At 38.6% G+C, this 14,572-nt stretch overlaps 1 protein-coding gene across 6 annotated transcripts in view; it reads right to left on the bottom strand.

The window, feature by feature from the left end:
• The window catches only part of LOC139150200 (neuronal PAS domain-containing protein 3-like), a 138,357-nt gene extending 124,082 nt beyond the window's left edge, over positions 1-14,275 (bottom strand). Inside the window, exons 1-2 of one of the 6 annotated variants that reach the window (XM_070722416.1) lie at positions 9,693-9,896; positions 7,978-8,028 (exon numbers count right to left, since the gene is read on the bottom strand). In XM_070722416.1, the coding sequence (XP_070578517.1) occupies positions 7,978-8,028; positions 9,693-9,724 (83 nt within the window). In that variant the 5' untranslated portion in view covers positions 9,725-9,896. Of the gene's footprint in view, positions 1-7,977; positions 8,029-8,150; positions 8,600-9,421; positions 9,594-9,692; positions 9,940-14,194 lie in introns of those variants that run through there. The other 5 variants (XM_070722417.1, XM_070722415.1, XM_070722412.1 and 2 more) reach the window with 5 other exon arrangements.
• Positions 14,276-14,572: the final 297 nt, after the last annotated feature.

Genomic DNA, 14,572 nt, shown 5'->3' with positions numbered 1-14,572 from the left:
TTTACTGTGCCTTGATTAAATTTAATTATATTACTCCTATTGTGTTGATTGAGTCTGAACTTTGGAAATCTGAACTGCTCATGGAGAAAAACGTGGTGATTGGCTGCCATTGCTCCGGAAGAAGGAACACTGTGAAGTGTGCTTTATACCAGCTGGGATCTTTTGGGAAGAGGGTGGGAGACTGAAATGTGAAGAATAAGGACATGAAAGGACTACAAGCTAAAAGTTACATTTGCACAAAGGAAACTTGAAGACTGCTTTTAACACCCCCTCAAAAAAACAAACCAAAAAAAACCCAAACAATATACTGGTATTGACCTTGAAAAAAGGTCGAATGGCATTAGATGTCAAGTTAGAAATACTGTTTGAATTTTATTTCCAATCTTTACCTTTACTATGCTGGAACTGATAATTCGTTTATTTTAGCTATGAAAAGTCTATATCATAATCATTGCTGTTTTAATAGGATGCTGTTTTATTCTGATCTACAATATTGTAGTTACCAGTGATAAATAATTTGGTTTGGCTCACCAGCTGGAAAGTTACAATCTGATCACCTTATGTTTGATATATTATCTGTTCAAATATATTATTTGGTGAAATAAATTTAAATCAAAATTCAAAATCCCATTCAAAATTCAAAAAACCTTTGCTTTGATTGTGCTGTAATTATAATTTCTAAATTTTCACTAAATCAATCAGCAATGTTTGTAGAATGTACCTGAGGGATAATTTTGGGGACATTCAAATTGTCACATTTTTCTGGTTTTCTACTTGTGTGTGGACTCATTTTCAGCCTGTATAACAAATGGAGTTTTCAAAATCTTCTTTTTTGAGAAAAGAAAATTTAATTTTTCTCTGTAGATTTAAACAGGGTGAGCAGCAATTTTTAATATCAACTATCTGAAAATTTTAGGTTTATATTTGTTTCTCTAGTCCAAAGCTTGACCCCTGTTTAAAAATGAGAATAGTCTAAAGTTTTGTCACACAAAGTTTGAGCAACAGTTCAAAACCTTGTTTCAAGGCATGCATTACCTGAAGTCAATAATTTTTTGGCTATTCTGATCTATAATGTGGTGGTTACCTGTCCAAAATAATTTGTTCTAGTTTACCGGTCGAAAGCTACCATATCTAAACAACTCTCCATAACATGTTATCCAGAAACTAGTAGTCAAAGATATCAGTCAAATTGGTAGGTTGTGCTATTTCATGTTATATGATCTATGACATTAAATGAACGACTACACCATCAACTTTATCACTATCAATTATCTGCTTGGCAACATATTTGATGACATAATTCTATGAGCCGTTGACATAATTCTATGAGAAATTCTTCCTACACATTGTTTGTACATTGTGTTTGTATACTGTTTTCATATTTAATGACAGTCAGGGTAAAAGAATTGAATATGGCAAATTACTTGCATGTTACAGAAATGAAATGAAAACATCACTTGATTCTCAAATGAAACAGAATACCTTCATCCTTTAAACCAGATATTTTATGAAATTTTCAGTTTTGGATGTCTTCATTTTTCACATTCATTTTTTGTGTAATTGGGTATTTTATCTTTTGCTACCCAAATAGAAGAATACACAAGGATATTTTCCCACGTAAAGAAGGGTATCCTTCCTCTTTAACTTCCTTCAGCGTCATATATCCTTTCCATCAAATGTCAATATTTGTTACATGATGATGGATGTTCCGTGCTATTTTGCATTCCCTGGGCAGATCTTTTGCTGTGCTCTTTCAGATGGAACGAACACATAATATTTACACCACGTGCAACTGCTCCTGCTCAGTTATCCCCACTAAAAGAAATAATCCTGTTGTTTCTGTGGGGTTTGAAAATATGAGAAGCCTTTTCAACATGACTATTTTCCAGACCAATGGTGAAATCTAAGGCGGGTTGAAAATCTCGAGACAGTGCCATTGAATGTTTGCAATGTTGTACGGGAGGGTTTTCGGTACCCGTGGTGTATCTTAGCAAACAATGCTAGGCCAAAGCTTTTCCACTCAGCCACTTGGGAGCCTGAGATGTGTTCACAAATACTTTTATAGGCAAACAAAACTACTTGCTTTCACATTGGTTTGTCTGCAGGTTTCAGTTACACTTAAAAGCCTCCGTCTCATCATCACAAACAAGGATTAAGAATTCAGAGGCAAAGAGGGGAACAGCTTGCCCTACAACGGCCAAGAGATTTTTTTATCTTTCCTATGGAGTTGTTATTTTTGCAATACAACATAAACCTACTTGAAACTTACCCTGAGAGCAAAGCATGAAAAGATTTCTTGAAAACAACATATTCTAATCATATGTCCTTGCATAAAACCCATACAGACTTGCTGTCAGTGTCAAGGTCAATGCCAATGACCTATTTATGACATTTCCAAGTTCAAGTGCACCCTTGCAGTCATCAAACTGTAGTGACATGTGACTTTGAGCAGTGCATGATGGGGTACCTGGAACACTTGTGATGAAGAAAGGAAAACCATTAATATAAATATTTCATCAGAATTTTTTTATAATCTAATCTTGATGATAAATATTTTATTTGAAAATATCTTGAAGTTATGTGTTGTAGGGCCTCTTTGTTATCTTTACAGCTCATATATTATAGGTAAAACAACAGCAGCAGGAAGACCATAAATATAGGATACATTCTTTAAAGATTGAATAAAAAACAGAAGGTGGGTAATTCTAAGCCTTTATGCATCATAAATACACTGTGTTATACTCTCATGCCCAGAGGGCAGAGTTCACAATTATGAGTTTTTGGACTTGCAGCATAGATTTTTTTGAACAAAGATCGTCTGGAAATGATGGTTTCTCCTGAGCTGTCAATTGACCATCTCCCATGATGATTTCTTTCGGGACTATCACTTGATATTTTGCAACCTCTACTCCCTGTTGTCCAACTTTTCAAGTAAACTTATCATTTCCACCTATCTGACCTGCCTCCCATGTCGGCTGTATATGCAGATGATAGAATACACTTGCTCTGTCTTATCTCACGACTCCCTAGCACAAGAATCCACTTCTCACCAAAGTCAATGTAATCGAAAGCCTTAAAAAAAACCCACACTGATTGTTTTTTGTGGTGTATAAACATTTCCAGATTAAAATCTTGATAATAATGAAGAATAATGACTGGATTTTGCTTAATTTCATTCACTGTTTTAAAATATGTACATTTATGCAGTTTAAAATGCGTTATTTGAATTTCACGCTTTCTGCTTCAGAGCCAAACCGGCGCCCTGAGAAATCACAAGAAACACACAGAGACAAAGACAGGCAGATATTGTTTGTTATCCCGATGCATGCCCCAAGTGTGCTTTCCTTGATTGTTCACATCAAACCTGTAATATTCTCTTCCCGTTTAATCCAATTGCAGAAAAATTGGAAACTAAAAAAAAAACCAGGGAGATGAAAGATGTGTGGATGTCGCAATTCAGGATAAGAAACAGTCAGAGAGGTCACAGAATGACAGTGGGTAGTCTAAATTGATTCGTAAGGTGGATTTTTTGTTTGTCAGAAAGACAAATAGTGCCCAGTAAAACTAGCAAGGTACGACTATAATGCAAATCCATCATGCCACGCTCTGCAGACATTATGGTGTGAAATTCAACAATGTTAATGAAAAATACATTTCATATGGGCAAATTATGCACCTACTAAAAGCTCACACTGCCCTAACTTAGAATTTATGGAGCAATTATGCCGGTACACACATCACAGATGAGACCCTGTGATTGGATTGTGTCTACTCAGAGGACATTACATGATGAAATTGGCATACTACAGGTAAGGCGTGTTAATAAAAAAGGGACATGGGATACAAGTGAGAAGAAATCTTCATAGCAGGAAAAGCTACGCTGAACTTTAGCAACAGGAGACGACTCCTGTTGTGAGAAAATGGAAAAAATATTACGATAAAAATGTGTTCAGCAGTCCCCTGGCATACCATTACATCGTAGCATTGACCACCGTATCACCATGGTTTCAGTGAAAATGCTGACAGATATGTCCAAGACACTTAATATAAACCAAAGAGTCAGTTATTCAATGGTTGTATGTGACTGATATATTCTCTCTGTTTTTTGTCAGTTACTTTTTTCTGCTCTGCCAATCAAAATCCAGGCACAGTGACAGGCAAGAACAGTGCAAATCTAGGCTGTGATATCCACCTGTGCACCATGTCCAACCCACAGATGATGAACACGAGTCAACTTTTGACTCCAAGTAACCCCTGCCTGACATATCAACACTTCTCAATCTCCTGTGCTGTGTGATCTATTCATATGTATTATTAACTGCCAATGCACTATCATCACAGACAATCATCCGAGACTTTCCATCAATGCATAGATTCTTATTAAAATGCTTGGTCTCCTACTTTATTTCATTTTAATACAGAGTAAATCAGGAGGCTATATCTGAAGGACCCTTCTGCCATCAACTGTCTCATAAATTACCCTTTCACACTGGGTTATTCGAATATATGAAAGATTTTCCCTCCTTTTTATCTTCCCTAGATGACTTAACACAGCAGAAGTTGTTTTGATTCGGCACGGTACAAGCAATTCCCAAAACATTTGGTTTCATTTCACAAATAAATTACTACTGTGACTTCAGACATCCAGACAAATTACACTTGCTGGAAAAAAATATTAAAGCCAGACTGAAACTTAGCAATAAAAATTGATCTTTAGATCTCTATTTTTGCCGGGGAAACTATTGACATTGTCTCTGGAAATGTACAGTTTTGTGCAATTGAGCACAGACATAAGGTAAAATTCTGCACCTACCTTTGCAATAAGTGAAAAGTGCTTTAATAAAAAGGTTCAAAGTATCAACATTCACTTTCTATATAGCAATGGAATAAAATAGATTTTTGTGTTATTCAGATGCAGAAACAGGGAATTATTTTTTCCACTTTTTAATGCAACAACAAACAAAATGTTTGGATAATATCCTTCAAGTAAGTTTACATTGATAATGCATCTTTTCTTACTTCTTTAGTGTTGGTAGTTATAAGCTTCAAATGACTAGTCAGTTAACTGAAAGATGGCCTGTCACACAAACAGGGCAATACTAAATTTTTTAATTAACTTTGAAAAGTAATCTTTTCACTTATAATTGAACTTTAAAATAGGAGATTGGTAGCCAATTTTAAGGAAATATTGATGTGGGACTCAAATATTTGTTGATTTGAAAATAATCCTGTGTGGCTTGGTGGAAATCCTGCCTACAGGTTGGCAGGATTCCAATCCAACTTCCACAACTCAGCAATGAGATCAAGTGAAAGGAGAACATACAATTACGCCAAAATGAACACAATGTTTAAAAACAGGAAAGCCAGGAAAGTAACCACCTGGCAAACAAAGCACAGGACATTTCCGAAGAATCCATGTTTAGACTCCCAAGATGGCAGGAAGCTGAACATTGTTAACACAACAAAATGAGCTGGACTCAGAAATTGGTTAAATTTTGCAGCGATTACCCTGTGTAGAGTGAGGTTCATAGCCTCAAGGAGGTTCAGAATTGACACAAAAGCCCCAACCTCCAAACTCAGTACACCTCCAGAGACACTAGATATCAAGCATGGATAACTACTGTCACACTGAACAACAGAATTGATATAAAAAGCACCAACCTCCAAACTAAGTATAACTCCTGAGACATCGAGCATGGATAAACCCCTGCTGAACCTGGTGTGTGACTACTGTCACACTGAACAAAGCTAAACTATGTTATTTTATCTGAACAAGAGGATCCGTTTGACAGCTCGTGACAAATGTGCTAGGGTAATGACATATGTACTTTGTAACTTTTGGTACCATTTGTAGTTGTCAATGTAGAGTGTGTAAACAAATGACAGGACAAACTTCCAAAGCTACCGGTTTCTTTTTCCATGGCAAACCGATAAAAGAAAAACTATTCAAAATTAAAATCAAAATCAATTGGTAGCAGGTTATCTTTTTCTGGTGTTGCAAAGTGAGGCTTCCTTAATTTTCTTTTGCAATATTATAGGTGATATTGGAGCAAGACTAACTTTCAGAGATATCCATCGGAATCCATCTCATGTTATGTTGACAGTTGTTGGGTTCAGTGAGCGAGGTTATCGGGAATTAGATAAAAGGTAAACACGCACATCATTAATAATGTTGTCATTCATGTTGAAAGATGTTGCAGTCTTTATGGAGCAAGTTTCTCAAATGTTGATTATATGGAAAGAAAAATAACACAAAAAAGGGAATAAGAGAACCGTATCTAGTGTACCCTATTCAGGAGTTTACATTCATTGACCAACAAGGGATTCTTAAAATAGAATTGGCTTTCAACACATCCAGTAGTTATTCTTTCTTTTTTATCCAGTCTGCCTCAAAGCCTGTTTTTGACAGAGTTCCAGACAGTTTTTTTGTGTGTAGCACTTTCAAGTCCTCCCAGTGACTTCCGAACAACAGTAAATATGGCCCAGTGTGACCTGTCATTCACCATGGAAACCTCCTACCGGGCCGATCCCAGTGTTCAACGTTGTCCTCAGGAGGTGCACAGGCTTCAAAGAAACCGTGGGAATGTGAAATAGTGGTGGCAGCGGATTATCAGGCTTCTGTTTATAACGCGTGAGACCAAAAGTTTCAAAGCAACAGGCAGCACTAGCAAGACGTTTTAACGTTAGGTCTATTCCATCTCGAACTAAACTTACGAATCAATTCGAGAGCAGTCCTGAAAAATACTCATCCATGCTGCTTTTAAAAGAGATCTAGAGAAATCACAAAGTTGGTTCCGTCGGACTAAATGATGTGTAATCGTTGACGGAATCTTGCAGTTTGCTACAACTTCACTGAGTCCACACGCACACAACTTGTCATAAAGAGAGTACCGACAAGGCTCGATGATCAACAGCTTCCGACACACCGGGCCTGATACCCCAGCAATTTTATGCCATGGTCGAGGCATTAATGTTTAAAAATATATTAAGGATTGTTGGATAAGGAGTTTGTAATTTCAAATTTCGTTTTCAAAGGCAATCCTATTAAAATTACGTATGGTAAAGCGATGTTGTAGTATCCTACGAAATGAAATAATGTAGGTATATTCCACAGCCATCCGAATTAAACAAACCCCCCAAAAAGTTTGTCGAAATGTAATTTACAGTATTTTTACAGACAAAATGTTACAAAACGTAAGTAATTTACAGTATTCTTTACGTATCACATTTTACAAAACCTGAAGTGTAAATTATATTGTTAACATCTAGGCCTACACCGAGAAAAAATTCCTAGATCCTCCTTGAATACATGATAGAAATGATGGCAAATGGTATTTTATGGTTTATCTGAAAGTTGTTTACAGACAGTTGTTGAAGATTCGGGGCGAGAAACCTAAAAAAAGTTTGCTAAGCAAGTAAAGTTTGAACGCACACCAGTGAAGAAGAATTATGTATTCCGCTCCTGACTCGCAGGGTCAGAAACGTTAACCCGAGCTGTGATCAACAGGAAAATGTTATTACCAGTTTACAACAGAATCAACACTGATTTACTTAATTGTACGTCATACAATGGATATTCTACGCACTTTTATACACTGGAAACAAACCCCAGTCGGGTTTTCTATTTGCTTTCGTAATTACGCTATCTAGATGGTAAAGGGGAAATTGGTGAGCTAGATCCATGCGTGCGAATTTTTTTCCACAGAGGCATACCGACTCTGATGCGCAAATAGAAGTTTACCGACTTCTGGTACCCCCTTTCCATGGTTTTGATTCAAATTGTCTTACGATCCCTCGGTTGGTTGTCATTAAAAGTTGAAATGTGGTTTACAACCAGAATTGCCGAATCGATGGTTTTCGCGGTTATGCCATGATTATATTGTTGGGCTGCAGACTGTAAATACCAATTTATCAAGAAAGAGAGAAATTGGCGCGTGTACGTCACTCAATTGAGCTGAGCATCTCAAAAGTCCTTACCGTGCATTCCGTTCGGGGGGAGCGGTGGTATCTGTCTGGCTGTTGTTTCCCCTAGAATATTAAAAAGCGAAACAACAACATAAAGAATACCTTTTTCACTTTTTGGTTTAGAATGCTAGCAAGTCCTATTTTAAAGTTTTGGCGTAAACATTTTTGAATAGATCTAAACTTACCAATATATCGACACTGTATCCGATTTTCCGAATTCACAGAATTGCACGCTACTCATATTGCACACTTTGGTAGTTCACTTGTTGGGGGTCAATATGAGGATGGCATTTGCATGGAGATATAGATCAGTCCTTGTTGTATTGTTTGGTATTATCACAGGATTCGTCGAAGTTCTTGAAGTGTAAACTCTCAGCGAAAAGAAAGCTCTTATATTTGACTGGGCGCAAGTTTGCATCGGATGATGCATCTGCCATCGACCACAAGGGTATTAGGTAATCGACAAACTTTCTGTGCAACAAATACGAACACCAACTGCAAAATTGGTGTCAGTGCCGCGGAACGAAATAACCGAGTTGGCCTTTGAACGGGATGCATAAAAAAGTGTGAAGAGAAAATTGACAGCAATTGGATTCTTCTGGCATAAATGCAAAATGGCGGTACAGTGGATTTTGGCATGGCGGGCGGAACCAATAGTCGAAGGATCCTGTGGTCAATGGTCAGAGTTCACGCTACACTTTACTTCTACATGTCGTTTCAACATCCACGAGGACTCACTCTCCAGCTGGAACCAAATCCCAAACTCTTTGTCAATATTGAGTGGACAACTTACTTTAATTGGTCTTTACCGGGTCATTTTCTGTGGTTCTGGGTGCTTACGGAACCATTTTTCCAAGGGACTAAGGAGTTGCAACGAGCGGCCAGAGCTGCTCTGCGGAATAGTTGTTTTTAAAAGTGCTATCCCGAAACGGACAGTCGTGTTTACTACTGAATACATTGCTTAATGCAGTTTTTATTTATCACACGTTTATGTTCGTTATTATGATGGGGCGATTAACCGTACATTAAACATTGAGTAAAAAACGTTACCCTTCGCTGCCAGGGTACTAACTAATCTGACACAACTATCCATGGTTTGATTTCGTTTTCGCCATTACATTCCAGTTTGCTTTTCGTCGATTTGCCGCAACTCAAACAATTCCAAATCGTCATACGTCAAGTTCCCGTCAGTCAATTTTGTACGCCGTCAGCTGCACCTATTACACACACGAAATTGACAAGTCTCCGAAATTTTAAGAACTCTGAGCCCTTCCTGTGCCCGCCTATGGGCGTACCGTGTACCCCAACTGAACAATTTAACATGGAGACGTGAATAAAAAGGCGTAATATTATGCAATCCGCCGTGCTATACTTGGAACATAAGCGCGCCGCACTTCTCACTACATAGTAGTAGTTGGAGTAGTGCAGCTGTCAGTCGATTCACTACAGTACTCACCGATTACTTGCCATCACGTCCGACGGAACGGGTTTTTAAAATGCAACGACTCGGCTTCGTGTGTCAATGTAAACTTGGAAAGCCGATCAGACACCCCCACGTTAGCCAAGCCACGCGAGGCTGCGCGACAGATCATCATATATAAACCTATCCCAATATACACTTACAGCTTAGTCTGCTTCTAGACGGCATAGAGGACACATGAGGACACGCAATTTGCATAAAGCTGTGTAAGGCCTCTGTATTTCAATGTACGTAAGAGCTCGCTTACCTTGTACCCTTCGCCTTTTTCGCCGGAGCCATTTGTCGACGTCGTCTATAGCAAATTCTTTGACTGGAGTACCGAAAAGGAGATAAAATATTCGTCCTTGCCGTTGCACATATTGTAGCTTGTCAAGCAGTCGCAATGGGGCCCTATTTTCGGGGTGAAGCTATCTGTTCGAATCGCAACTCCTCGGTGTAATGCGGCGAATCGAACAGATTGTCAGACATCAGCATAAAAAACCGCGAAGAAATGCAGCTCCCAATTGGTCGACTGTGACGTTATGTAGTCGACGATTGGACAATTTAATTATGCCGGCCGCGGTTTCTGTCTGGAGGTCGCGAGTCTGCTGTGCCATTTATGATTCCTACTCCCGCAGAATTCACGACGATTGCCTTGTTAATTGTCGAAGTTTTATTGACTTAATTAATTAAAGGAAACCCAGAATCTTTTGGTAAATTTTCAAATATGGTCGAGGAGGATATCCACGTTCACAACATGCATCACTGGTTTAGCCATATCTGGTTGATGCCATATAGACTCGAGCTCTGGTCGACTGAATCACAACAAAAAGCCTAAAATGAGAAACGTCGATATGTTGAAAACAGTCTGGGATCTTTTAGAAGAAAGTATTCAATCTCTGACGATCGCTAAAACCTTTATTGTTCAACAGAAAATGTGCACGACCTTGTCTAAAGGCGACTTTGTGATAGGCCAGATATGTTTTCAAGTTTTAATTCCAGAACTGTATATAAGAACAAAGGAAACAGACCGGAGGAAGCTTTGTGGCCCTCGCAGACACTGCCCTAAATGGATAGAAGACAATTGCGGTTTTAGTGCCCGCCATTGTTATAGTTGTTAGACGATGGCCTGAATAAAATACCAGCACAAAACTCGCAAGGGTCCAAAATTGAAAACAAAAATGCCACTTTCGTTCTATATACGAGACACGTCTTTTGATTGTTCGTTCAATGTCCCCATTCAGTCAGAACTTGATCGCTGGGATTACACATAGTGCACAGCACCACAACAGGCTTGGTAGTCTGTCTGTGTGCAAATGGGAGTGAGCGATACTTTTGACCGCCACATGACATTTGGTCGACCTCACGAACCGCAATTTCAGCTTTACGTTCTATTCATATGCCTTTCCTCCGGCGTAAATACAAAGTACATCCAAACGAACGCGAAATGACAGTCGGTTGGGGCACACGACGAATTGTGTTGGACAACGTTTTGCTGAATAGGTTAGAACAGTGTCCTTCAAAGGTATGCGTAATTCCAGTAGCGGCACTTCTGCGTTCTACCGTTCGTGTGTGTTTACTCAGTCTAGTTCAGTTATCGGTAATGACCGTGCAAATTTGTTCTTTCGGTGCTTATTACACCCAGGATTCGTCTTCCGGGTAGATTAAAGCAGGCCTATCATTCTTGGCTCGGAAGTGTATCATTCTCTGCTTCAACATCCATGGTTTACTCTAGCGTGCTTATTAAAATGCTGTCCGTTAACTCTAGTCTTGCTAAATTGTGAAATCACATCAACAAAACATGTTTGCCATTGTATTGCTGGGAAGTGGGTCAACTTACTAAAGATATAAAATAGGACGGCTGTCTAGCATGACGGAAATAGATAATATGGGCATATTGTTGACAAAGGGGTCGACCTATTACTGCTGTAGAGGTACCATGTATTTTTTTCAGTGGCGTATGATTCAAGGTAGAGGACAGATAAGTAAAATATTAAAATACGTAAAAATTCAACTCTGATCCAAATACAATGGACGGAGAACAATCGAAACAAACGGTATTTGTGATGAAATTGTTGAAAACGACAACAAAAATGTCGAAGCCCGGCCGTTAGCAGGACGACCGAGTTGGCAGTTATCTTACAAAATTCCAAGAGGTTGAAGCTAATTGATTGATATACTTGACACTATAAATTTTGCGAGGAGCGACAACCAAGGACAATTAATACATCTTTCAAAACAATGAGCCGTCGGAACATGAACAAAACGTGAAACATTGATCGCATCTCCAACCAAAACAGAGCCATCCACGAACGCGTTTTCCAAACAAATTGTATCGAAACCAAGAAGTATATTATGCCACGTACCAATAAAATAATGGAAATTATTATATGTGGTGCCAGAACAGTAAACCCGTTCTATTTCTTTTAATCTACATTAAAAGTTTGCTTTCTCACAATTTCAAAACAAGAACAAGTTACATGTTTTCCTTCATGTTATTTGTTCCTCGCATGCATCCAGATTTCAGCGACCTCGTCGCGAAGGTGGCTTTACAGAACGCAGGGGCAGCCAACAAAGCTGATCGTGCCAAAAAAGGAAAATGCTGTATGTAACATGATAGTGAGCAATTTCTTGGCGTGGAACGGGCAGGCAATTTTTCCTCAGTGATTGACCGTGGATTTTACTCTCTTGCTCAAATGGCAACTTGTAAAAGGCTTAGGGCATCACAGAGTGTGTTTCGGTAACCGTTGTTTTCGTGAGTCTGGCAATTTGAGAATAAATGGCATGTGGCAAAGATATGGTAGTGGGACTTTTGTCGTTGGGAGAAGGCAACGGGAAAATTTTAGTGCCTCGAAGGGAAGCTGGAAGATTTCTTGGTGGGGTCTGGAGAGAGGGGAAAACTGATGGACGGGGCCCAGGGGGAGAATTTTTGCAAGTTACAGGGCATTTACGAACAGCTATTATTTTATCCTCCAAATTTTAATTACTTTCAAAGTATTGTAAATTTATTATTTCTATGTAAAAACATGTCTGGTCACAACTGATTTCTCAAAATCGGCTGGTTTGCTACCCCGGATGGTATAATTTGTTATGAACGCCGTATACCATGGGTTTACAAACTACTGAAAATTTGTGAATGGACCGGTTTTGAGTGTTAAAATAGAATTATTGATCCACATGCTTTGTATACGATTTTGAAACATTGCGTCTCTACAATCATAGAACGAAAGTCAACTCGGTCAACAGTCGTTATAGTGAAGCCACGCCCGCATCTGATGGTGGTTATCATCCCTCAAAACGTCAAGCAAGACTCCTGGCTTCTCCATACTGGTCGGTAGTAGCGAATTGGAAGAAAGTGGAGGATTAAGTCTAATGGAACTTTTATCCGTACTTTATCCCTGGTTACATATTTGTATGCCAGAGTAACAGACTTCAATTGTAGTTTTTCCTCACACTTTCTTCGGTTAGTTTGTGTTTTGTATATCACTTCTTAAAGCCGCAGGAAGGGCTTTTCGGGACATTAATAACTGCTGAATGCTAATAAATATTTGATGCAGTGACATGGAAGGAACGGCAAAGGATTATCATTTTAACAACAAAAACAAACAACATAATAATAAAATTATTATTAATATTAATATTAATAGTAAGTAGTAGTAGTAGTAGTAGTAGTAGTAGTAGTAGTAGTAGTAGTAGTAGTAGTAGTAGTAGTAGTAGTAGTAGTAGTAGTAGTAGTAGTAGTGGTAGTAGTAGTAGTAGTAATAGTAGTAGTAGTAGTAGTAGTAGTAGTAGTAGTAGTAGTAGTAGTAGTAGTAGTAGTAGTTCATCTCTACTGGTCAGGTCCTTTGACCTATCATTGAAACCACCCAAAACATTTTAAATTCAACTAGATAGACTGGTGTAGTTACATTTTTGAATGGTACCATTCTTTTTAACCTTGAACTTTTAACGGCCACTCTTTCGACGGATTAAAACACACAGCTGTACTAAAAAACATAACACATTTTGAACACCTATTTTATTTTACAGTAAACACAGTCAGGGCAAAATTCAGGTAAAATAGATAAATGGAAAGATGTAACACATGTTTAATTATCATCGATGTCAACGGACTGAAGCGCATATACGAATTGGCAATAAACATGGTAATACGTAAAAATCTAATTAGGTATAGTGATCGAATTCATGACTGGTACACTGAACCTTCAAACATGCCATTAGGCGTAAAAACTCTGTGAGCAATATTCCGACCGTGAACTTATTTTATGCGAGTTCATGAACTCAAGCAGGATGTTCTAATCCATGCTTCATCGGATCTCAGCGCTACCTTATATAACTGAGATATTGTGGCCTGATATACATCTCTTCTGCAAATGAAGCATTCCCTGTAATGCACACCATCGTTTACTTGATCAGTTGCTGACTCATATCAGTTTTCAAAGAAAAACGGTTAATACGTGTACGGTGTATCGCTCACACATTTCGTGTTCTTCGTCTGTATTTGAAAGACTTAGCTGGCACAAAGACTTCGCGAGCAAGGTCTTGGTCGTCCACAGAAATGCACCGTAGCTTTGTGTCTGGGTGATGAAAGGATATTCGGATCTCGGTGATATGAAAGCTACCACACTTAGGCCTACATGTACAGAGTACACTGAAAACTTTGGAAATACGAAAACCGTACTTTGTAATGTTAAGGTGACCCCAGATATGTCAATGTGACCGAAGGATAGGTATATGTATTGGAGGAATTATAGAACTTGATAAACTTACCCGTCAGTTTTTTGCTGTTGGATAATAGGTGTGTGTCGTCGGCCTTCTGAAGTCGATAACAACATAACAGATAATGGTTTTGGCGCGAAAATATTATCGTCTGCTCGAAATATAAGCTTCCCACTTCCCATTCCAGTTTTGGAACATACCACTCTATTGGAAGGGGAGTACAGAGCCTAGCGTCGTGCCGTGGCCTGGAAGTTTGGTAGACGTCATGCGTGCTCACCATGTCCTGCGTGTCTTCACAGATTTTGTCCAGCTTAAATGGATATCATAACAGAGGTAATGTGGACTCAAGTAAAATATGTTTCCTGTCACCAATAATTTACAAAATACAAAAATGGTAGGGTTTTTTTCTGACCTGTACAACCCACTGCA

This window comes from Ptychodera flava, chromosome 14, assembly GCF_041260155.1.
Source record: "Ptychodera flava strain L36383 chromosome 14, AS_Pfla_20210202, whole genome shotgun sequence".
Taxonomy (NCBI): domain Eukaryota; kingdom Metazoa; phylum Hemichordata; class Enteropneusta; family Ptychoderidae; genus Ptychodera; species Ptychodera flava.
This window is presented reverse-complemented; position numbering and strand designations above follow the sequence as displayed.